Source organism: Neurospora tetrasperma (assembly GCF_000213175.1).
Source record: "Neurospora tetrasperma FGSC 2508 unplaced genomic scaffold NEUTE1scaffold_81, whole genome shotgun sequence".
In the NCBI taxonomy this organism is placed as follows: domain Eukaryota; kingdom Fungi; phylum Ascomycota; class Sordariomycetes; order Sordariales; family Sordariaceae; genus Neurospora; species Neurospora tetrasperma.
Window position 1 is genome coordinate 8118977 of NW_009799179.1, and position 22367 is coordinate 8141343.

The following is a 22367-nucleotide window of genomic DNA, read 5'->3' on the forward strand; positions in this document are numbered from 1 at the left end:
GTATTGTAGAGACGGCTAGGGGATCATGGAAAGGTGACAAGTGGACAGACAGTCTGTCTCCAGCTGATGGCCCGGGTGCAGTTTGATTCCTGGGGTTACCTCTACGGTACCTCTACCTAGCAGGTGCCACCCCCACTAAAGCCACTGTGGCATGCTGTATCTGCTCGCTGTACACTGGCAGTACAAGTTCGGCTGTGCATGCACGAGCCATCCGCTCGGATCCGGGCCGAGCGGGGCCGTTGCCGGGGGTTTGTGGACCCGCGTTTACAGGTTCCGTCTTTTCCAGGCTCGAGCCAGGCACATGTGACAGGAACCATCCTGCCGGTGTCTTCTCTGCTCATGTTTTTGTTTCGGTTTTGCCATATCAGTCGGCGATCAAGATACAATGATCACTTCGGGTCGCCAAAGACTCTGAGAGTGTCTGCCGGTTGTTCTCTCGAAAATGCTGGATATGGTATATATCCGTCACGTACGAGTCGAGGCGTCTAGTGGCATATTTATCGTTTCCAGCATCTACGCTTACGTACCTCTACCATGCAAGCAAAATCTTGCTGCTTTTCTAGTTTGGTCGAGCATTTGGTGACAATGTTGCGCCAGGCCGGACACTGATCCCGCATGGATCCTCGTCTAAACTCCTCTTTGGTAAATCAACTTTAACGCTCGGTTGTTGAGTTGTGTGAACTGCCCAACGTCGACATTTTTGGTGGATCCCGATCACCAAAGGTCTCAGATTTCGAGCAATGGTCTCGAATGTAGGGCGCTTCCTATTTGGAGGTCCACGGACCTTTTGTTCCTGTCCCAGGGCAGCATCCTTCCCCCAGATTTTTACATATACTCGTAGTTCCAGTTGCAATTTTGATGTTTGACCTGTTGTGAGCAAAGAACAACCCGTTCCTGGCGTGCATGGTTCTGCGCTACTTTCTGTTTTCGTCGATTTTCGTACTGTTCCGAGATATCCGGCCTTTCTTGGTTTTCAATTTCACCGAAGCCAAGCCGGTTTTCTCTTGCTTGATCGATCACATCTTGCATTTAGTTGCCCAAGATTTCAACTTTTTACTGTTTCGCTGCGATCCGCCATACCAGGACATCAGAGGCCCTCTCCGTGCTACATCACACATTGCCTTGTAGATTTAGGGGCGTGGCTTATACGACCGACGAATAACACGGACATCTGGTACACTTACTGGCAGATTTGTTTCGACTACAGCAACGATTCTTCACTGCCACAATACCCATCTGCAAGCTTCAGTTCACTTTACGGTTTCCAATCCAGCCACCCAGACCACCTTTTTGGTCGGGCTTGGCGCCATTCCAGGGTTCGGGGTGTTAGCTGTGCGTCTTATTTGCGGCGAGAGCCACGCTATTTGTTAAGCCACAAGTCAGAATGTCGATACTTCAGATTCCTTATCGGGAAGGCCGTGATGGCTTCTGGGGAGAGCAAACATCAACCTTGAACTGGTGTGAAGAGGTACCTAAATCACACCAGTTACAGCCCGCTTTGACCCGCGAGACTCACCATGAATCTGACATAGGATTACAACATCACATACTATTGCGCCGAGCTGGTCAACACATTGACCAACTTAATGTTTATGTGGCTTGGAGTCAAGGGGTTACGCAATGTCCTTGAGTTTAAGCATTCGCCCATTTTCATCCTTGCCTATGTTGGCTACCTGGTGGTTGGCCTCGGCTCCATGGCGTTCCATGCAACTCTTAAGTGTAAGTGAGCTATTGTTTTGTCATGGTGTTATTGTAAATATGCTAACAAACAATCTAAGATGAGATGCAACTCGCCGATGAGCTACCCATGATTTATACCGTCTTTATCATGTGTTATGCCACATTCTCCTACAAGAGATCCCCCAGGACCCAATTACTGATTGCCTCGATCATGGTTGGGCTTGGTATCTTCATCACTGTAAGTAAATCATGATATCTCTTGGGGGGAAACGGAGCTGACCTAGATGTTTAGGTTTATTATCTTTATGCGAAAAACCCAGTTTTCCATCAGGTGGCATTTGCCCTAATCACCGCAACCACCATCTTCCGCGGCTTCTACGTTATGGAGTATCAGTTGAGGCCGCAGCTTAGGGAGAGAAATCCTACCGCGTGCAGCCGGATTATGCGCGAGATGTGGACGTTGGCATTGGTTTGTAAGTGATGCCCAACCTCCCGGTTTTAATGAGGACTACACTAATACTTGGAACAAAATAGCCATTATCACCTTTGTCGGCGGTTTCCTTATCTGGAACATGGACAACATCTTCTGCAGACATCTCACCACCGCAAAGAACCAGCTGCAACTCCCTTGGTCGATTGTACTTGAAGGTCATGGATGGTGGCATATCCTGACTGGCCTAGGTGGTAAGTGCATCCCATAGCCGAAAGACGGCTCTATCGCTGTGGTTTCTTTTTGACTGACACTTGCTCCTATATAGCATACGAAATGATTCTCTGGCGCATCTGGCTGGTTCGTTGCCTCAGCGGCGAGGAGGAGAAATTCATGCTTGATTGGCGGCCTTGGAGGTCTATTCCTCAGGTCGTTCCCAGGACTCACAAGGGTGCAACCAAGAGCAGCTGATAATATCTGGCAAGAGGGCAAGCGTCCTTAGATAATAGACTAAAGATCGATTTAAGAGGATTAGCGAAGATAGTATGATCATCTTGTTGGTAGGATAATGGGACCAGGCACGAATGTAGGCCACTCCTGGTGAACCGATCACGGTCACTTTTTTTCGAGTACAAGTCGATCCGAGGGCAGGGGAGCAGTGAAACACTGATAACTCCGAGTCGCTATCAACATAATTTTCGAGAAGAAAGTCAATGAAGAGAGTGAGTATCGGCATAATGGGTAGTACCGCAAAACTGTCCGTTTGTTGAGGATCAACTGCGACCACAAAGACGATGTCTTCGCAGTAGAAGCTGTGGAGGCATAGGGTATCGTGGAAATAAACACCTCGATTGAGATAAAGGAACCAATGGAAGCATACATCGGTAGTTGCCCATAGAGATACAATGGAACATGGCAAGTTGTAATTTGCAAGAAGCTTGTTGCTTGTTGTGTTGGAAGAACTAAAGACAACTGAAACGGACCCTGAGTGCATCGAACAAAGACATGTGCGGATAGGCGATAAACACACTGTGCTTTCCAGCGCATCACCACTGCACTGTCCAAACTGAGGGTCGCGGCCGCCAACGTTTCCCTCACAGAACAGCTTCCCCCCTTTTGGACTTTCAGATTCAAAACACCCAGACAGCGACAATTCAACCCAGTTGAGGATCAAATCACCGATTATACCCTTGTTCCTCACCTAATCTCTCAGACCGCAACCGCAACAATGTCCATTTCCAACGAAGCTCTTCAAAAGGTGAGCCGGGCATCAACCACTTCAATGACGCTTTGCAGTGAAGCTCTGACATCGACCCCAATGACATAGCTGGTCCGTGAGATCGAAGCGCAGTCGATCGCGGCTCAGCAACAAATTGGTCTCGTCCGCACCCAGCAGGCATCCAAGCAGCGTGAAATGCGTCTGGCCCAGCTCACACGGAATGAGCTCGCCACGTTGCCCGAGACCACTGCCGTGTATGAGGGCGTTGGGAAGATGTACGTACTACCTCTTGATCATCACCTTTACAAACCGACGACCACAGGACACCACGTCCCGGGTGGCCACACCGATTTCCTAACGACACACTCACCAAAAAAAACAAACAGGTTCGTCTCCGTCCCTGTCCCGGCATTGAAGGATAGGTTGAGCACCGAGATGAAGGAGATGGAGACCGAGGTGGAGAACCTGGGCAAGAGGTTGCACTACCTCGAGACGACAGCGAAGAACAGCCAGGAGCATATCGAGAAGATGCTCAAGGGTGGTGGACAGGCTTAAAGGGGAGCTGGGGAGCTGGGTGTCGTTCAGGGACTTAAAGCGCGAGAAGGAAGGGAGGCTGTTGCTTGAAGCGCCGATGAGTTTGGCGCTCACAAGTTTCAACAGGGGAAACGTTATCGATGTCCCTGGAAATAGGAATCGGTAGGGCGGACTATAAAATATTTTTCTTTATGCCAACGGCACCGTGTCTATCACATTCAGCGGTCGGGAACAGATATCCCTTGAGCTTGGAGGTCCAGTTTGTGTCGTTGCTATATGTACACTAGCTGTGTATGGGGATGGCCCGCCCGCCTGCGTGCCAATCGAACAGTATCATATGCCGTTATACGCGGCTGTGTACAGTGTATACTACACTAATAAACACTGTGGAGTCTATCCGGGTAGAGGTAGTTATAGCTGGCGCTTAAATCCCAGCGGATGGAGGAGTGGCGGCCCAAGTCCCGGCCGAGCTCGGCAGCAGGGCACGGTGCCCAACCTGGAAGCTCTAGAAGATTGAGCGAGATGGGATGGGGTTGAGGTATTGGGTGCGTCACGATGTTACAAACATATTTCGATGTTGGGAGATACGACATAGCGTACGGTTGCCTATCATGACAGCACTTTCAGTGTCACCGGCGGCGCGCCTTACCTTGAATTTTTGTGTTCACATGCTGATATTATCATTTTTCATCAAGATTGGTGGCTGCTACGAATCACCACGCCCGATTCATCACAGCAACTGAAGCTCCGGTGGGGCCATCTTTCGGTCGAAAACCACTCGGCAGCCATTTCCTCGAGCAGTCGGAATGCCCTCACACTGTTCCCGTACGGACGCCTCAATTCTTTCTTGCACATTGATCTCGATATCTTGGGTCCTTGAGGTAACACCCGGCTGACAGCTAAGGACCGTGTTCCTTGGAAACAGACATCTGAAAGACACAAGCCTGGCAGCTAGATTCGATCCGCTGCCAAGACCCGGTTACTGCACGCTTCATGCACCTGGGTACAGCCCCTCACTTTTAGCCCTATGCATGGCGACTTTCAGCGACGGCATTCCCGAGTTTCGGGTTGATAACAGCGTTCGCACATTTTTCACATTGAAAAGTCGACGAGGAAGAAAACAATCGAGTTTCACTAGATGCTCAGTCGCCAACAGAGAGAGCTCTTTCAGACTGTGAGACCGTCACTACGGAATGTACACAGAAGCACAACATGTCTGGTTTACCCGACGCGGAAGATACCAGTCACAGCAGCTCATAGGACCCTCAAGCTAGAGCCGATGATTGTCGTTGGCGAGGCTCAGCTCTAAACCCAACCACAGCCCGTGAAACCCCTCCTTTGCGGGTACTGTCGTCTCAGACCCTTCTGCGCGACTTGTTCGTCCTCTACTCGGCATTGGAAAGTGGCTTTGCTTTTTTTCCACTGAAGGGATGGAGAATCTGGATTCTGGATCTTGGGATCTTCACCGTCCACATTCCACAAACCTCCACCACCGACCCGTCCAGATCACGTTCTGAGACCTTTTCTTGTCAGCACCTTGTCTATCGCTTGCCCATCTCTGGTCCATTCACTGGCTCATCATGCCGCCTATGGGCGTCTGGGACATGCAACCGCTAGGGTTGTTGCCGGACCACCCACCCGCTTTTGGACCAACCACAGCCAGGCCACCGTGAGAAACGAGTGAGAGGGCGTGATCACCGTTGCTAGCCCCTCCAGTATCTTCTGGCCTTCTTGTCGGCTCCATGGTTCGGCGGCTGTGTGGCACATGCCGCATCACCCGTCGTGTTTTGATTGTGTCCGAGGGTGTGGTCCGTCTGGGAATACCTGCTTGCCTACCAGACTGAGTAAAAACCCGTACACACTGTGTCGTTAACGTGTCTGGCCGGGGCCGAGCTGACCCAGCCCAACCATGCCTCATGGGTCCATTGAGACCTTCCCTCCTGATGCTCTCCCATGCTACCTTCCATGCCCCCCTGCGCTAGACCACAGAGCAAGTGGTGCGTCACACCCCGCCCTCAAGTAGTGTAAAACCGGGCTTTTATATTCCTTCTGGGCCCCTCCATGTGCCGCTTTTCTCTCTCGAGCCTGATCTCTTTTGCGACAAACCACCCACAGTGAGCCTTTCCTCCTCCAGTCCTGTCTCACTGTCACCTCAGTCAGTGTCAGTTTGGCTCCAGTCGTCTCACCCGAAACCCCATTCACCCATATCCAAATAAGTGTCGACAAGATGAGCCGCGCTGCTAGTCGTCACCATTACGACTATAGCGACGAGGAGTCGTTGGCGTCCACGGGCATCGACATCCGTGTCCATCGGGCGCCGCCTCCTGGCATGGTCCGTCCTCCTCCCAGGTCGCCTTCGCCCGATCGCACCCACCGTGGCCCTACCTACATCCAGTCCGTATCCCGGTCCGACTTTGGCGGCCCATCCCGAGTACCTTACTGGGAGCAACGCGCTCCTTCTGTTGTCAATGAGCGCACTCTCGTGGCTACTCACGCCCACCAGAGCCGCTCACGGTCGCGTGCAGGGTCGCGCGAGCGCCCCTCTCCTCCCGTTGGCATGGTCGTCCCAGCACCTCCCTCTCCTGCGACCAAGGGACCGGTTGTGGTTCAGAACATCATCGGCCGCGGCCATCACAGCTCCTCTGATTATTCGTCTGACTCGGAACCTGATTACCATGTTCATGCTGGCCTCAGCAAGCGGGACCGCAAGTCTCACAGCCGTGGTGCACACAGCCGCGCCCGTAGCCGGTCGTCGAGCGGCGAAAGCAACTTTGACGACGCCCATACCAAATGGGAGCTGGAGAGAATGAAGGCCGAGCTCGCGGCCATGAGGTCCGCCAACGAACAGAAGAAGCAGAGTCTCACTCAAGAAAAGTACCACGAAGAGGAGATCGAGCTGGTCAAGGCCCGGGAAAAGTTGGCCACGATCAGACTCGAGGAGGAGCGGAGCAGGTCCGCTTACGACCAGGAAAAGTCACTCCGTCTGCGCGATGCCGAGGCCAAGCTTGAGCGCCTCGAGCGTGCTGCCGAGGAGAAGCGATTCCAGGCCGAGCACGACAAGGATGTGGACTACCACCAGACCAAGCTCCAGCTCGAGCTGATCCGGCACAAGGAGGACGAGGAACGCCAGCTGGGCCACATGAAGGAACAGCAATCGCTCCATGAAGCCAAGTTCCAGCTGGACCTCATCAGGCGTAAGGAGGAGGAGCGCCGCCTCCAAGAGCAGCACGAAGAGCACGATCAGCTCTACCAAGCCAAGGTGCAGCTCGACCTCATGAGGCGCAAGGAGGAAGAGTCTCGGGAGCGTGACAAGTACAAGGAGCACGACGAGCTGGCCGTCTCCAAGTTCCAGCTGGACCTCGTCAAGCGCAAAGAGGAAGAGGCCCGCCACCTGGAGGAGGAGCGGAAGAAGGAGGCCGCGTTCGAGAAGCAGCAGCAACTCGCGCAGGCCAAGTACGAGCTTGAAATGATCAAGCGGCGCGAGGAGGAGCGCCGCCGCGAAGAAGAAGAACACCGCCGTGAGATGGAGTACGAGAAGCAGCACCAGCTGCACGAAGCCAAGTTCCACCTGGACATGATCCGGCGGCAGGAGGAGGAGCGGCGCCGTGCAGCGGCTCGCGAGGAAGAAGAAAAACTCATTCGCGCCAAGGAGAGGCTCGAGCGGCTGGAACGCGAGGAGGAAGAGGAGCGCAAGCAGAAGAAGCTCGAGGAGGAGCTGGAGCTGCGCAAGGCCAAGGAGGAGCTCGATCGCATGCGCAGGGAGAAGGAAAAGAAGGAGGAGGAGGAGCGCTTGCGTCGCGAGTACGAGCTCAAGCGGCTAGAGGAAGAGAGGAAGGCGGAAGAAGAACGGAAGCGTAAGCAGGAAGAGGAGGAGGCGGCCGTGGCCCGCTGGAAGGCTAAGGAGGCCGAGCGGCTGGCCAAGGAGCAGGAGGAGAAGGAGAGGATGGAGAGGGAGTACCAGCGCCGCCTGCAGGAGGATCTGATCAACTCCGGTCTGGACGAGAAGGCTATCGCGGCCATTCTCAAGAAGGAGAAGATCAAGAAGGAGAAGAAGGGCAGCGATAGTGACAGCGACAGTGAGAAGGAGGCCAAGAAGCAAGGACAGATTGCTCGTCCTACCTATACTCGCATGTCTCTGCGCCATCTCGACGTCGAAACCCTCTACCACTTCAAGATCGATTTTGAATATGATGCTGTACGTATTTCCCCCACCCCCAACAGTATCCCATTTTCCCATTTCCAAATCACTAACGCCCCATCCCCCCAAAAACAGGAACCAGGCTACGTCCTAATCAAGCGCTGGGTGCCGGAATGGGAGCAGCAACAACTCTGGGACCACACGCGCCAGATCCGCACCGTAGTGACCAAGGAGGTATCCGAAACTCTGGTCATCAAAGACAAGAGAGACAAGCACCGCGAACGCTCGCACTCGCGCCATCACAGCCACAGCCATTCGAGGAGCAGCCACCATAGACACAGCGGTAGTCATCTTGACGACGACCAGTTCGAGTTTGTGCGTAAGAAGAGCAGCACCAGACATCGCAGCAAGAGCCCTAGCTTGTTGATGTATTTGGCTGGTGGACGGCCTTCATGAGAGGAGGGATTCGGGGATAAGGGGATAATGAGGGATGATGTGTTTTGACTTTTGTTTGGGATGAGAGATGGATGTGTTTTCTTTTGCTTTTGGATATCATGAAATGATTGCATTGCTTACCTTTTTCTGATTTTTGGTTGATGGTTAAGGTTGGGTAGTAACAAAGATATCCATCATCAATTCACTCATTGTTGGGTTTCAGTTTCTTCTCAATACCCTCCTACTCCTAGAAAGATTGGATGAGCACCAGAAACACACGGAAAGAAAACCCAAGGGAATGACTTATTAGTACGTTTGTCGATGATGGATGCTGTAAGGATATCACGACAAGACAGAAACCCATGACTTGATTCACTACTTCGACTTCAGCTGTGGGTTGTGATTTGACTTGGTCACCTTTGCAACATCTTTTCCAAACAGAATTCCAAGACCTTCCAATGCCAATGCTAATTGACCCTTGACCCAACCTCGATATGATACCTACCCATCATCAATCCGTACCAAGACAAAGCCGCTGGCTGTGTCTCGTACCTATCTTACAAAGTCTTTGATCGCTAATTGTACATGTCGTTAATCGCTGAGCAGAGGGATATCTATAATGGTGGTACAAACCCCAATAACCACAAAAACACCGTCCGTGATGAATAACCCAAATCCGTACCCATACCTACCGCCTGCAGTACCTTTTTGTCCTTTTTCCTGTTTGACCATGAGCGTCATTTCATGATCTTCCCTTCCCGTAGCCATAATTGGCTTTTGATTTTCCCTTCCAGGCTTACTTTCTGCCCCCTCGATCTTCCAGTGTACCAACGTAACGAACACCCTTCCAACTTTCCCCTTCAACTTACAGCTGAACCTCCTCCGGCCCCCTCTTCGTCCACGCCCCCTCCGCCCGTCTAATCAGCTCCTCATAAACCGTCCACGCCAAGGCCGAGCTCATCGCCTTCCTGCTCATCCTGAGCGCCAGTCCATCCATCATGCTCCTCACCCCTTCCTCAGCCAACATCTTTCTCGAAGCCTGCACCATATTTCGGTACTTCTTGGGCTGCAGCTGGATCCTCGTCTTGACCGCATCAAACGGGTTCGAAATAATCGAGCAGATGATTGCGGAAAAGACGCCCGAGGCAAAGTTGATCGAGGCGGCGCGGGATTGGCTCATGCGTCCTCCGTCTTGTCCCGCTGCCTCAAGGGTGGTGGATAGTTGTGGTGGCTGCGGGAAAAGATTGCTGAGATGTTGTTTGGACTTTTCGTAGAACAACACATACAGTCCCGCGTACGGCGCATCGCGAATGGCGGTTGCGCCGAACCCAGCAAAAAAGCCGCGCGCCCCTTCCGTTCGCGCGATATCCCGCGCCGCGCCGGCTAAAGAGGTGTACTTGTAGAAGCTGCTTTCGTACCGGACCTTGAGGACGGTGAGCGGCATGAGGATGAAGCCGGCAAAGGAGCGGGCGACGGCGCCCGCGAGCAGGTTGCCTGTGTTGGAGAGCTTAGGGAGGGAGGAGGATGTCTGGTTTGCGTTGGGGGTGACGATGCCGGATGCGGCGGCTATGGTGGGCGCGGCCGCTGCGAGGGAGGGCAGGTGGCGCGCGGCATTTTCGCGGATGGTGTTGAGGGTCGTGAAGTAGATGGCGGAGCCGAAGCCGGTGCGCAGAGCTGACGGGAGGGTACCGCGCCAGAGGGAGGGGAGGAGGCCTTGTTGGGAGGAGCGGAGCTCGGCGAGGGCGGCGCGGAGGGAGTGTTTGCCGGATTGCTGGACGCGGGTCTTGAGGAGGTCGATGGGTTGGAGAAGTATGGCGGAGAGGACGCCGGAGCCGAGACCAGCTACGAAGTGGAAGGCTGTTTGGTTGAGAGGGGGTTTAAATTAGCGAGGAGGTCTCAAAGGTCAAAACGATTACGATGGAAGATTCGGACTGGGGACATACTGGACTTTGTGCCCGATTTACGGGAACCATCGGACATGGTTGCGCAACGGTTGGCTGACGAGCTTGATGCTCCCCTTTGGTCGGTGGGCGAGAAGATGACGACGAAAAGAGAGGGTTCAGTTTAAGCGTGGCGCAAACCGACCATGGCCGTAAGACGTTGCCGCTGGGTAGGAAAAAGAGGAAGGAGAACAGAGATCAAAACTAGAGACAAGTGAACATCGTGGCTGCGCTTCCGTTTCGTGTGTTGAGATTTGCCGTGGATATGGAGGGAAGAAGCTACCGGGAAAGATGCTGTTGCCGGAACGGCAGGGACAAAGAATTACAAGTATGACGGCATGGGAGTCGCCGATTATTTTTTTTCGGGACTGCCCCGCCGTTCGGGAACGGTCTTTCTCCACCCTGCCGCTGCGGGGCCGCTAACTGGCTCCACCACAGACCGAACAGGCCGGGGCCCCGGAAGCGGCCTCAAGTTAAGGTAGGCCCACTTTCAACATCTCTTGGAGGAGAGCCGATCTTTGGAGAGATATACTGTTCAAACGTAAGATAAACAAAAGGCCCAGAGAGGAAGAAGTGCCCGGGCCAGGCATGTCTGCAAATCAAGGGTCTTTGATGCGCCGATATACCTATGCCCGTCGGACATCCCGGTGCTAGTTAGGAGCGTCCTGAACACCAAATCCTGATTAATTGTATTAAGTGTAGGTTTCAGAACGACAAGCTCTAGTTAGCTAGTTATTGGTAGATTGGGCGCTCATCCAGTCGGTTTTCTTTTATTTCTTCTGATCCCCCACAATCGACTCGAGTCTTCCAGCCAAAGCCCTGTGTCTCTTCACAACCTCCACCCACTCCTCCTCCGCTTCCGGCCCAAGATCCAGACTGGCCAAGAACAGTCCAAAATCGCCTCCGAGCCTTCCCAAGCTTCCGGCACAGTAAAGGACCTGCGTCAGCAAACTATCCCTTGAGGCTTGATCCTTCACTGTGGGCAAATACAGCCTCAGTGTCTCCAATAACATATCCACCAGATGCAGCGGAAACGTCGCCAACGCAGCCGGCATGGGTTCCAGCGCATCTTGTTGCTTCAAGGGATTATCCGAACCCTCATTGCCATTCCCCTTTGGAGCAGCAGGAGGGAATATGCTCCTAAACATACTCACAATCGCGAAGCTCTGCTCACGGAAGATCTCAATGTACCGCTTGAGATAGCGTTCCGTTTGCTGCCCGCCCGACCAGGCATTCCCGCTTCCAATCGCCTTTTGCCTCGCCTTCTCCTGGTCGGCCAAGTCACGTAGTGGTTCCAAGGCGTCGAGCGTGTTTACCAGCGTCGCCAGTCGGCAGACCAAGAAGAGGGCCCCCAGCACCCGTTCTTGAGAGTTGTGACCCTTGCTTGTGCCGGCAGCCTCTAGGTCAGGAAGAACGCGCCGAAGCCAGCTGATAGTGCGTAGAGAAGCAGCTAATTTGAGACCTGGAGATTTTAGACTTTGGATGAGGTTGGCGGCCATAGTGCGCATGGCCTCATCTGCCTGGGCGGCGATGGAGGTGACCAGAGGTGAGTCCGGGTACAGCGAGTGCAGACGGCGAATGTGGCCGTTCAGGTCGAGGGCAGAGGAGTAGTTGACTGGGGCAGTGGAGATGGCTGTTGATAGAAGGTTGGGCAGCTCCAGCACGTCGACGAGCCGCTCGACATTTCGAGAGAGCAAGAGGGCCTTTTTGCGCCGGAGGAGGACATCGCTCTCGCTGGACTTGCTGTAATTTGTCGAGAAGCGGACGGCTTCGTGATCAAGCTTGGGGATGGAATGTCGCAGGTCGGCGGTGCTGGCTGCTAGGGCAGGTAGGCTGGTGCGGAGGGTGGAGTGGTGGGTTGCTGATTCGATGACTTGCTTGTGGGACTTCTTTGAAAGAGCCTGGATGGATAGAAGGAGACCATGTGAAGTCTGGGCGAGGGCTTGTGGCTCGGTTGTCTCCAATGCTGTGAGAGGTTGTGATGAGAGACTGGTCAGATACTCGAGTGAGCTTGGATCGGGCGCTGGCCTGGATGATGGGTCCCCTGAAGGAGGGGACAAGAGCTCGTAAAGAAGATCTGCCATTTTCACTTGGCGATACTTCTAATGGAAGACTCGGCGAAAATATCCAAAGATTGCCCAAACTCAATGACAGCCGTTGAACCTCGAGGTCTCTGCTGCCTCAGCTAGTTGCACACGTCAACTCTCAGGAGGTTGCCCACTCAGCCCAGGACCCACCACTCGAGGATAACCAAAAGGGCCAGAGTGAAGTTATGAATTGCGATGAGATATCGATCTCAAAAAGCTCCTTTTGTCCGAGGTTCCACCTTGTAATCGTCAAGTACTTCAGTTTGTTTTGGATTGAGATTCATGGAATTACCTGATGATGGGAGTTTCGTTTGGCCAGATGCTTTCTTCCTTGTTTCATAGATGGTTGTTTGGTATTCTGCTTGGAAGAGGAGCGGCGATGCAGCAACCCACACGATGGGAAGGGAAAGCCCCGGGGGGAAGCGTGGTCAGTGCGCGGCCCTCCAATAGGCGATATGTAGCGCTAGATTTTAGAAGTCCTGTGGGTCAGTTACAGTGAGTGGCCCTTGGCAGAAACATCATGCTTGATATTCTAGATCGCTTCATGTTGAACTGTACATTTGCGTCTCTACAAAATCCTCCCTTTCCAGAAAGACTCAGTACCTATCCTCTTGTTTCCTTCGTTTAGCTTACAGGCAAAGCCCAGATAAATCAGCATTGTCTCATCAAACGACTGCACCTCCCACGACACTTGTTCTTTACGCGGGCCATGCCAACTTGTGTTAGCGGTCTGCCATCACCATACCATCTCCAAAACAACACCCGACTTCGACTGCCTACTGTGGGAGTGTGGTTTCCTTCAGCAACGCGCCTTGCCCACCAGAGAGCCGCATGCTATCCGACGATGCGATGTCATTACAGATTTGTTTCCCTCCCCAATTCCTTTCAACTCCACACATCATAATACCCGTTCGCCTGTCAATTCCATCGCCGCTCCAACTCATCTTTCCTTCGGTTTGCCACGCACGGTTTGGTACCATGGGAACCGGCATCTCCGTGTCAGAGTCCTCATTGAACTGTTTTCTTTCCTGGCCGCTGGATTGTACGCGGATGATTCTACGTTTGGTGTCATTTTCCTTGTCGACCCCAATCTCCTTTATCCGCACGGCCGTCCCCGGTTAAGACAGCAACTCCAAGCATCGCCGAGATAAGCTCCCAGATAGTAACACATTGAAGCCAGTGCAGGAGCTTCAGCATAAGACCAACCTCCATTGGCGGCTCATTGCACGGATGATTCTCTCCCTTCATCGTCTTTTCCGCACTGGACTCGTCGCTCGTTTTGGCTTGTCTTTCCACTGTCCGCCGTGGGGTTGAATTAGACTCCCAAGGGCTTTCACTGTCTTGGTCGTCATCGACCAGTGTCGTGCAGCCCGAAACAGCCGGCTTCGGGGTCAAATCAGGGATGTCAAGATCTATCGAATCAGAACGGCCAACAGAGTCCAATCCGGCGGCCCTAGCCATGTTATCGTGTGTCGATGGCATCAAGTTTGGGAGAGCATCGGTCAGCCGCAGCAGCGTAGGTGGCACATCTGTTTGCAGCCGCGGAATCCTTGCTTCAGCAGTGTTATCGCGGACTGTTGGAAGCATAACGTTGTCGGAGTGGACAGACGTCCTTCGAGTGTCGGTGGCCGCCTCCGAGTGCATAGCTGGTGGGTAGAAAGTGGCTGGTTGAGGCTCCGGGATCACCATCGGAATGCTGTGCATATTCGCCTCATCCATGGCCTGTGAAAGATATTGGGCTTCCATGTCCAGGGGGAACTTGGCAGACGAGTATCCGTTGCTCCACTGGAACTTGATTGTTGCTTGGTTTTGCGGGGTGTGTTTACTTCCCCCGAACTTGAATTTCTCCCTTGACCAGTTTTTGAGCTTATCCCGTTTCCTAGCAAGGGTGCCGGTCACCTCCACCGTCAGATAAAAGGCCCTCGCATTGTGCCCGATGGCAAAGGCTGTGTGAAAGACGGGGCCGTGCGTCGGTCGCTCCTCAAGGAAGCTCTCGTCAAGAACCCACTCCAGCCTGTTGTAGTTCGGACACCCATCAACAGACCGGAGATAGCCAGAGAAACGCCAGCTGTCAGTGATGGTTTGGAGTTTTTCTTTTTGCATGCCAACACCGCCAACCTCGACAAAGCTCCCTACTCCTACTTGTGGTCTGAACTCGTCCAGTTGTCGGGTTTGTATCGATTGTCTGGGTCCGCTCAGTTGTCTTGGGCCATAGTGGCCGGTCATGAAGACAGCCGGCTCACTCTGCTGAAGCGTATAGTCATCTCTTCCCAGGGTTACGGCGATTGTTGCTGACTGAAGCCTGCAGTCAGCAGGTTGACGGAAGGCCAGGTCAAGATAGAGGATGCCGGCGGGATAAGTGTCACTAGGCCGAGGACCCGGACCCTCCTTAGACATCTTACCCCATCTGGACCTTGAGCAAAGGAACCGGCAATCGACTTCAATCTTTCCAATTTTTGATGTTTGTCCGATAGGTATAAGGGGCGGAACACTCTCGGGGAATCGCCCATAGTCGACGCGTGTGTATTTGGGCGCACATCTGGTTGCCCCTTTCCACGACTTTGACTCGGTTTGATGATATGCCATATGGATGATCCAGAGCGGAACGAGGTCGTTTGTGATCGGGTGCGCGCAAGTCAACCAAGCGGACAGCACTTGTCGACAATCACTTGGGAAGAGTAGCGCTTATCTGCGTAGAACCCACAAGCACATTTTCCTGCCGCAGCAGCTGCTCCACGCTCAGCCTTGTTACCTACTTGCCTGCGTAGGAACACCTTCCAGTCTGCCTAGTGAAGCTAAGCCACTCGAAACTCATTGCTCCCATCATTGGTCTGTCATACAGGCTCTCAGCCGCAGTGCAACCTTAAGGAAAGGTGAAAACCAATGGCTCAGGTTGACTCAAGTACGAGCTTGCATGAAGAAGAGAAAAGGAAATGAGAGGCCTCCAGATCTGGAAAAATACCTACTTGAAGGTGGATGGCAGGGTACAGTTGTTACAGCAACCTCGAAGATAACTATCAAGCGGTTAACGGTCCAATCGTCATGAGCTGTCTCGTATGGCTTCTTACATCCACGCTTGACCAGGTTGGGTAACCAGGCCGTCGGCTGCTTACATGACACCCAGAGCCTTGTGGCTACTGCAATTCTCGGGCAAGTGTTGATCCCACAGCTTCGAAAGTCGTCCTTAAATGGGCAAGGGTGCCACTCAGCACCCCAAAATTCTCGCATCACTCCCAAACGTCCCACAGCATCACTACGAGAAGAGCGACAAGAGAAAGACCACGTCTCAGAGGCTACATGAGATTAGATATTTTCTATCAAAACCTATGTTAGGACCGAGCACCAACGACCTCAAACCGCACAACAGCGGAAATCAACCTTTGCTGTCTCGGCCTTCGAAAGTCCGAGTGGAAAAGATTGCCTTTGATGCTGTATATGATCCCTCACAGTCATCAAAAGATATCAGCATTCAGTTTGATGTTCCTATCGAGCATGACTTGAGCCCATATCTGGATGACTTCTGTCGATTTCGACGCTTGGGGAGGTTCAAAGAGGCTAGGGATCTCTATCAGTCAAAGCTTGCTCAACATGGCACCATTCCATACATCTTTATACACTATGCTGAGATGCTTGTTGTGTCGGGGGACTATAAGAGCTTCCAGGAACTCACTTTTCCCGGTCTGAACGAGGAAAAGGGTCCGAAGAGCGCGACAGACGGCAGGCTCAAAACCAATTTTGAGCTCTTGAGACTCGTCACGCGCTCACCGATATGGAATTATACTAAAGTGGCGTTGGAGACTGTCCGGGACGTTTTAGAGGACCTTTATGATGAACAAGTAATAGGATCAACAGAGGTGAGTTGGCAGACCAAATTCGGAGTTATGTTTTGAAGACTTTGCCAGTCAAAATCTAACAGGGTTCTAGATTCAAATTCTCTCCCTTTGCTTTCAAGTATTGAGTTACCTGAAAGCAACCTCACACTACCAGGTCGTGGCCCAAGCAATACGGCATGCCAAAGCATTGCTGGATCTGGAGCTCATCTACTATCGCCTACTGAGCGAAGCTCGTATCTGGGACTTCAGGGATCTACTCGTCAGCGCCGTCTCACTGTTTGGGTGGCTAGAGACCATCGTAATGCTATCCAAATCCAAAGATTCGGACGGGGCATTTGCGCGTATTCACGAAGACTGGGCCCAGTTGGGGAGCAGTGAATCCGTCACACTTGGTCTCTTGGATATTTTCACCTCTCTCATGTTGCAAACCCATCCTATCGACCAAGGAGCTGAGTTGTCGTCACCAACATTAGTCGAACATGCCAGAGTCTTCGCAGAATCCGTCCAGAGGTATAACGCGGATAACATGAAAACGAGACCTTTCATTCAGTGGATTCTCGCTAAGACATGGTGGGAAACTCGCCCAACACCAAAGCGTCCTGACGGGGTTACCATCAATGACTTCCATGGGCTCCTGCTTGGGCAAAGGGATCGCATACACCTTCCAGTTTTTGTCCCCATGCCTTGCGAAAGGCCTAATTGGGCACTGGTTTCTGCACGGCCCGACGCCGCGCAACGAAGCGCCGTCGAGGTTGCGCTAGGAGCGGCCATGGAGGGAGACGACTTATATCTACAAGCCCTGGCTCTAAAATTTCTTTGTCTGCAATCTCAGGATCCAACGAGGCTGATGAATGCTCTTTCCACTTTGCAACTTGATTTGCAAGGCGATATGGAAGGCTACCTAGGCACCTGCCTGGCAAGATACCTCGTGCCACAGGGACAAAATGAAGCCGATGAGAAGGAGCTTTTGCGAAACTTCGAGCCACTCGATAACGCCACGGGATGCTCATATCTCCCCTCCGTCGTTAATCCATCTTTCATTTGGGCCCGGGATGTCATTTGCACTTATATTTGGGCGAAGGCCACTGGGTATGAGACCATGACACCTGGCTGGGCAATACATCTGAGGATCTATGGCTCACGGCTTCCTCAATATGTTGCCACTTTCATCGAGGAACAGTTTCGTCTGAAAATGCCTCCTCCGATGCGTGTAGAGGTACCCTTCAACATCATCGGCAATAAGAACGCACAGCAGGACAGTGCGTACGCGTCACGAAGGTTGTCCGATCCCCCATACATGCCTCATGTGCATGACCGTGAAGATTGGAGACGTGGACCCTCGAATCCCTTCCTTGATCGAACAGGAAAGTCAAAAGTTACAAGTCGCGTTGCAATCCGCGACGGTCATGATCGCGACAACGATTCTTCCAGCTCATACGACTCGTCCTTTGACTCGTCTTCCGACTCGTCCTCTAGCGATAAAATTGTATATCAAACCTCGCCATCGAAGTATTGCGATGAACGCGATCGTCAGCACAGGGCAGAGCCGGACAGGTTGAGGGCCAGAGCTGCGGGTCTCAAAAAGCAGAAGGAAATAAGGAAGGGACTGGAGAAGGGAAAGAGAAAGGAACTGAAGCAGGACCCGAAGAAGCAATGGCTTGATCAGAAAAAAGTTCACGAGCATAATGCGCTGGCTCGAGAAAGGCTAGAGAGGATTGGACTTGCTGAAAAGCCAGAGATGCCAAACTTGGCTCAGGGTAGGCACCATGTTGAAAGGCCCGAGTCTTTGCATGGGGCGGCTGCCGGTGATCAAGACGCTGTTAATTGACACAACTTGAAGAGTCCCATTGGCATAGAGATCGACCCCAGGCTCCTGAAAGACAACACGGTTACAATTCTTGTGCAACGCAAGGACGACCCTGAGCAAAAGGAAAGTCGTCCGATTTATAGCACCAGCCTCTTTTGCCAACCAGCTGAAGGGCATGATGATAACGAAAGAGCGGCTCGGGCCAATAGCGCAGACAGCCCGCCGCGGGTGTATGAATTGGACGGCCTTAACAACAACAATAACTACAATAACTACTATAACAACAACATGTTGGTTCCAGCACCCACCCCTCCACCACGCTCACGCTGCCCTCCACCACTCTGGAGCACAATGAAAAATGCCGACGATGAGAGGAGTTGGGGTCGCCCTGTAGGAGAACAAGAACCTGAGATGGCACTGTGCTTGGCGAACTTCATGAGGATGGACTGGGTGGATGGTTATGACGGCAATCCCGAGTAAGGGCGAGGAAGCGTCTTCGAAGGGTCCCGCGCAAGCAAATTTGCACCTTGACAGCCACAGCGGCTAACAAATCAAATGATGAAAACAATTTAGAGGGAGGACCCGGTGGTAAAGAAGATGAGTGAAAGGTTGACAGGAGCATATGAATACATTGGCCAAGTTGGGAGCTTTGACGATCTTTGATGGCAGGCAATATGGATGATGGAGTTTCAGGTAGTTTATAGAATGGAAACGGGGACTCTGATGACCCTATAACGCGTACAGATGAACTATCAAGGTTCATGCAATCCCATGCTATTCAGATGAGTGTGTTGACTTTTATACTGACACATTTCGACTTGAATGGTGCACAAGATCATATAGAAGTCATCAGCTTTCCAGTTGAGTGGTGCTATGATACCCTAACCCTCCCTGAGTTGAGCTCAACTTCTGTGCCTCGGCTTCATGGTCAGGGGGGCAGCAAGGGACCTAACATATGACCTGCCCTTGCAGTTGCAGCAAAGGTGGCGGGGCAACACCCATCTGCTGGTGGTAGTACCTTATGGTCATGGATAATCACTCTTGTGACTCGGGCAAAAGTCAGTCATAGATTTCTGGAGAGACAGAATGGAGGTTATGGGAGTTTTCTTCATGGAGATTGAAGTCAACATGTTCAGCAGCTTGTGCCACTTGAACGCATGTGATTTTGAAGCACTTGGACCCGATAAGATAAGGCCAGCGCCAGAGGTACCTCTACTTGACATCCCTAGCACAGCGCCAAGACACCCAAGATCCCAACAAAACGCACAGTGACAGGCGGGAGTGACAGGGTCCCCATCCATCTCTTTGACTTTCCTGGTCTGGACTGCCCGAAGGCCATGGATGCCTCCCCCAAACAGTTGTCTGTAGTTGTCCAGCTCGACAAAAAGAGAGGCGGCCCCGAATACCGAAGTACTTGACGCTTCCGAAAGCACGAATGACAACATCGCACATGGCACCACACCCTCATTTGGTGGTCCCAACGTCCATCGTGTAGATCAAGGAGGAGGAAGCTGTTGCTTCTCCTGATACTATTGTGATATTGTCCCAACTTCTCTCTCTTTGCATGACCTTCGGCCGTGATCATTAGTATAACACCTATCCGCCTGAGACTCGTCTCGTGCTGGCCTCCACCGTTCCCGTCGTAACGATCCAGCTGTCAAGGCCTGGGGCTGGAGGCTGCTGTTCGCTGCTGCACGTTGACGGTTGCAGCTTTGTCGACCTGACCTTGTCAAAAGCTCTAGACTTCCGGGGTCCATTTGACAACCTAGTCTACCTTATTTATCTCCGCCTCTGCCTCCACTAGAAGCCACCTCGACCCTGGACCCCTTCCGTCGTCCTTTGGGCAGCCAATCTGCCACATAAGCTATCGTACATATAGCCAGAGCTTCCCAAACACCGTCACCGACAGAAGCTTGTGTACATTTCGCAGTTATCAACAAACCTCCTCACAAACTACGTCGCCGCCGCGTCGATATGCGGGATCCCTTCCCGTTCCCCCCGATTCCGGCTCTGGCCAAGACCACCCAGCCATGGGCCGACCGTCTCTCCTTGCCGACCCTGCCGCTCCATGTCCATGAAGTCATTGGCGCCGCCGCCCTCTACACCTTTGTCCACGTCGTCGTCTCGCCCATCGTGTCCAACCTTTTCTTCTCCAAGTACTACCCCAAGCACTCGCGCTCCAAGAAGGCCAACTGGGATACCCACGTCGTCTCGCTCGTCCAAAGCACCCTCATCAACGTCCTGGCACTATGGGTCATGTACGCCGACAAGGAGCGTGCCGCCATGGACTGGGAGCAGCGTATCTGGGGTTACACGGGTGCCTCGGGCATGATCCAGGCTTTGGCCTGTGGCTACTTTGTCTGGGACTTGGGCATCACGCTGCTGAACTTTGATATCTTTGGCTTCGGTCTTCTCGCCCACGCTGTCAGCGCACTTGTGGTCTACTCATTTGGATTCGTACGTTCTTTGTGCTCCTCCCCTCCCAACCCAACTCCCAACTCATACCAGCAACTAACAATGCCCGTCAACCAGAGACCCTTCCTCAACTACTACTCCACGACCTTTATCCTATACGAGCTCTCGACACCCTTCCTTAACATCCACTGGTTCTTCGACAAGCTCAACATGACCGGCTCCCGTGCGCAGCTGTACAACGGCATCGCCCTCCTCGTCACCTTCTTCGGCTGCCGGCTGATCTGGGGCACCTGGCAATCCATCGAGGTCTACAAAGACATGTGGAAAGCCGTACACAGCGCGCCCACGCCGGAGTACATCCAGTCCTACTACAACACCACCAGCTCCACCATCGATGCCGAGAACGTGATGCTCTTCGCCGCCAAGCCTGAACCCATCCCCGTGTGGCTTGCTCTGCTGTATGTGGCTAGCAACTTGACGCTGAACACGCTGAACTGGTATTGGTTCTTCAAGATGATTTCGGCGGTGAGGAAGAGGTTTGTGCCTCAGGACGAGACGAAGGAGGAAAAGTCTGATCTCATCGCTGCTGGTAAGGAGGAGAGGGAAGCCAAGTCTACCGCCACCGAACAAGCCAAGCGCCCCGTCATCGTCAACAGACACCGTCGTCAGAACTCGATCGAGGACCTCATCCCCGACAACGAGGAGCTCCGCGAGGGGACGATCCAGTAGGACTAGCGCGCCTTTTTAGGACTCCCTTCTCCTACGCGCCCGCCATCCTCACCACCTGTGGACGGGGACGCGGTCGCCCATAGCAGCAGCGCCAGCGGGAATGACAATGATCCGTCCCTGCCGGCGCTGAGGCGTGTTATCGAGGCCATGAGCGCAGGTCATAATGGTAATAGAGACCTGCTCGAGTTGTTACCGTTGCCACGTCCTGAGAGCGGGAACGAAGAAGAGTCTCTGCTGCTAAGGGATGTGATGCCGAGAAACTATGTCAGGACTATAAAGGAACTAAAGAAGAGACAAAGATACGGAGGGGGAGGTCCAATTTAGACTGACAAGCGCGCTATGACCACAGAATGTCGGATGACAAGAGGAGACGAAGGAATTAAGAGGCCGGTATAGAGACGGACTAGGCGCCAGTGTCGAATTCATGCTGACAATCACGGTGTTTTACTCGCCATATCTCTTTGGATACATCGTCAAAGAGGGTAGATGAGTTGGAGAGGTTTGACCAGCGGACTCACGGAGTGAGGTTCCTCTATATAATCTTGCAAGCGTTTCTTATTTTAACAATGGGACAAGGATCAAATGAAGCGTATGCATTGGCTTTGTATGGTAGGTAATATCTGAGATATTGATATTGGTTTAGGGTCATTCAAGGTAGTTTGTAGTATAGGTTAATGAGAATAATAGACGATTAATGCATGGCCCTTATCCTCAATATAATCGGCGAAGTGCGTCTGTATGGTGAAGTGATGTTGATGTATACCTAGCTAGATTGACAACCCCATAAGTCCCTACCTATTACTTACTGAGGACCATATATCAAATTACTTCTACATCACGAAAATTGTGTGGATTGCTGCGTGTGTCCAACACGTCTGGACGAAAGTGATACAATATAAGAGTTAGGGACGAAGCAGGAAGACGAGATCACTCAGTCTATTACACGAGGAACAATTGTGTATATCTAGGGACTCTAATATGCGATGACAGCCAGCAGTCCAGATAGGATGAAAGGAAGACCTGAGAGACTAGATGGCAGGTAAATAAGATCTTATTGCGACAGGTGCTGGTATCGATGTGCTGTCACAGACACATCAAGTACGATATATGTTCAAGTTTA

The 22367-nt window shown here is 52.5% G+C and overlaps 8 protein-coding genes across 8 annotated transcripts; 4 read left to right on the top strand and 4 right to left on the bottom strand.

Moving 5' to 3' along the window:
• Nucleotides 1-1384: 1384 nt before the first annotated feature.
• Nucleotides 1385-2581, top strand: NEUTE1DRAFT_106297 (uncharacterized protein; the record flags this gene model as incomplete). The annotated part of the gene is made up of 6 exons (XM_009858689.1): nucleotides 1385-1468; nucleotides 1533-1719; nucleotides 1779-1918; nucleotides 1973-2153; nucleotides 2215-2364; nucleotides 2439-2581. The coding sequence occupies 6 exons, from the start codon at nucleotides 1385-1387 to the stop codon at nucleotides 2579-2581; spliced, it is 885 nt and encodes a 294-aa protein (XP_009856991.1).
• A 684-nt stretch (nucleotides 2582-3265) lies between these two features.
• NEUTE1DRAFT_119178 (uncharacterized protein) lies at nucleotides 3266-4222 on the top strand (the record flags this gene model as incomplete). The annotated part of the gene is made up of 3 exons (XM_009858690.1): nucleotides 3266-3368; nucleotides 3438-3604; nucleotides 3716-4222. 3 exons carry the CDS (start codon nucleotides 3339-3341, stop codon nucleotides 3882-3884), a joined length of 366 nt encoding a protein of 121 aa, XP_009856992.1.
• Nucleotides 4223-5430: 1208 nt separating this feature from the next.
• Nucleotides 5431-5823, bottom strand: NEUTE1DRAFT_51131 (uncharacterized protein; the record flags this gene model as incomplete). The annotated part of the gene is made up of 1 exon (XM_009856656.1): nucleotides 5431-5823. A coding segment is annotated over one exon (393 nt), but the record flags the coding sequence as incomplete, so codon positions are not given.
• A 137-nt stretch (nucleotides 5824-5960) lies between these two features.
• On the top strand, nucleotides 5961-8810 carry NEUTE1DRAFT_92629 (uncharacterized protein; the record flags this gene model as incomplete). Its single annotated transcript, XM_009858691.1, has 2 exons — nucleotides 5961-8058; nucleotides 8137-8810. 2 exons carry the CDS (start codon nucleotides 6091-6093, stop codon nucleotides 8455-8457), a joined length of 2289 nt encoding a protein of 762 aa, XP_009856993.1.
• Nucleotides 8811-9008: 198 nt separating this feature from the next.
• NEUTE1DRAFT_73932 (uncharacterized protein) lies at nucleotides 9009-10416 on the bottom strand (the record flags this gene model as incomplete). Its single annotated transcript, XM_009858692.1, has 2 exons — nucleotides 9009-10293; nucleotides 10380-10416. The coding sequence occupies 2 exons, from the start codon at nucleotides 10414-10416 to the stop codon at nucleotides 9302-9304; spliced, it is 1029 nt and encodes a 342-aa protein (XP_009856994.1).
• A 730-nt stretch (nucleotides 10417-11146) lies between these two features.
• NEUTE1DRAFT_51919 (uncharacterized protein) lies at nucleotides 11147-12460 on the bottom strand (the record flags this gene model as incomplete). Its single annotated transcript, XM_009857261.1, has 1 exon — nucleotides 11147-12460. One exon carries the CDS (start codon nucleotides 12458-12460, stop codon nucleotides 11147-11149), a length of 1314 nt encoding a protein of 437 aa, XP_009855563.1.
• A 962-nt stretch (nucleotides 12461-13422) lies between these two features.
• Nucleotides 13423-15049, bottom strand: NEUTE1DRAFT_126708 (uncharacterized protein; the record flags this gene model as incomplete). Its single annotated transcript, XM_009858693.1, has 2 exons — nucleotides 13423-14908; nucleotides 14954-15049. The coding sequence occupies 2 exons, from the start codon at nucleotides 15047-15049 to the stop codon at nucleotides 13532-13534; spliced, it is 1473 nt and encodes a 490-aa protein (XP_009856995.1).
• Nucleotides 15050-19807: 4758 nt separating this feature from the next.
• On the top strand, nucleotides 19808-21945 carry NEUTE1DRAFT_92636 (uncharacterized protein; the record flags this gene model as incomplete). Its single annotated transcript, XM_009858694.1, has 2 exons — nucleotides 19808-20560; nucleotides 20636-21945. The coding sequence occupies 2 exons, from the start codon at nucleotides 20078-20080 to the stop codon at nucleotides 21245-21247; spliced, it is 1095 nt and encodes a 364-aa protein (XP_009856996.1).
• Between the last annotated feature and the right edge of the window lie 422 nt (nucleotides 21946-22367).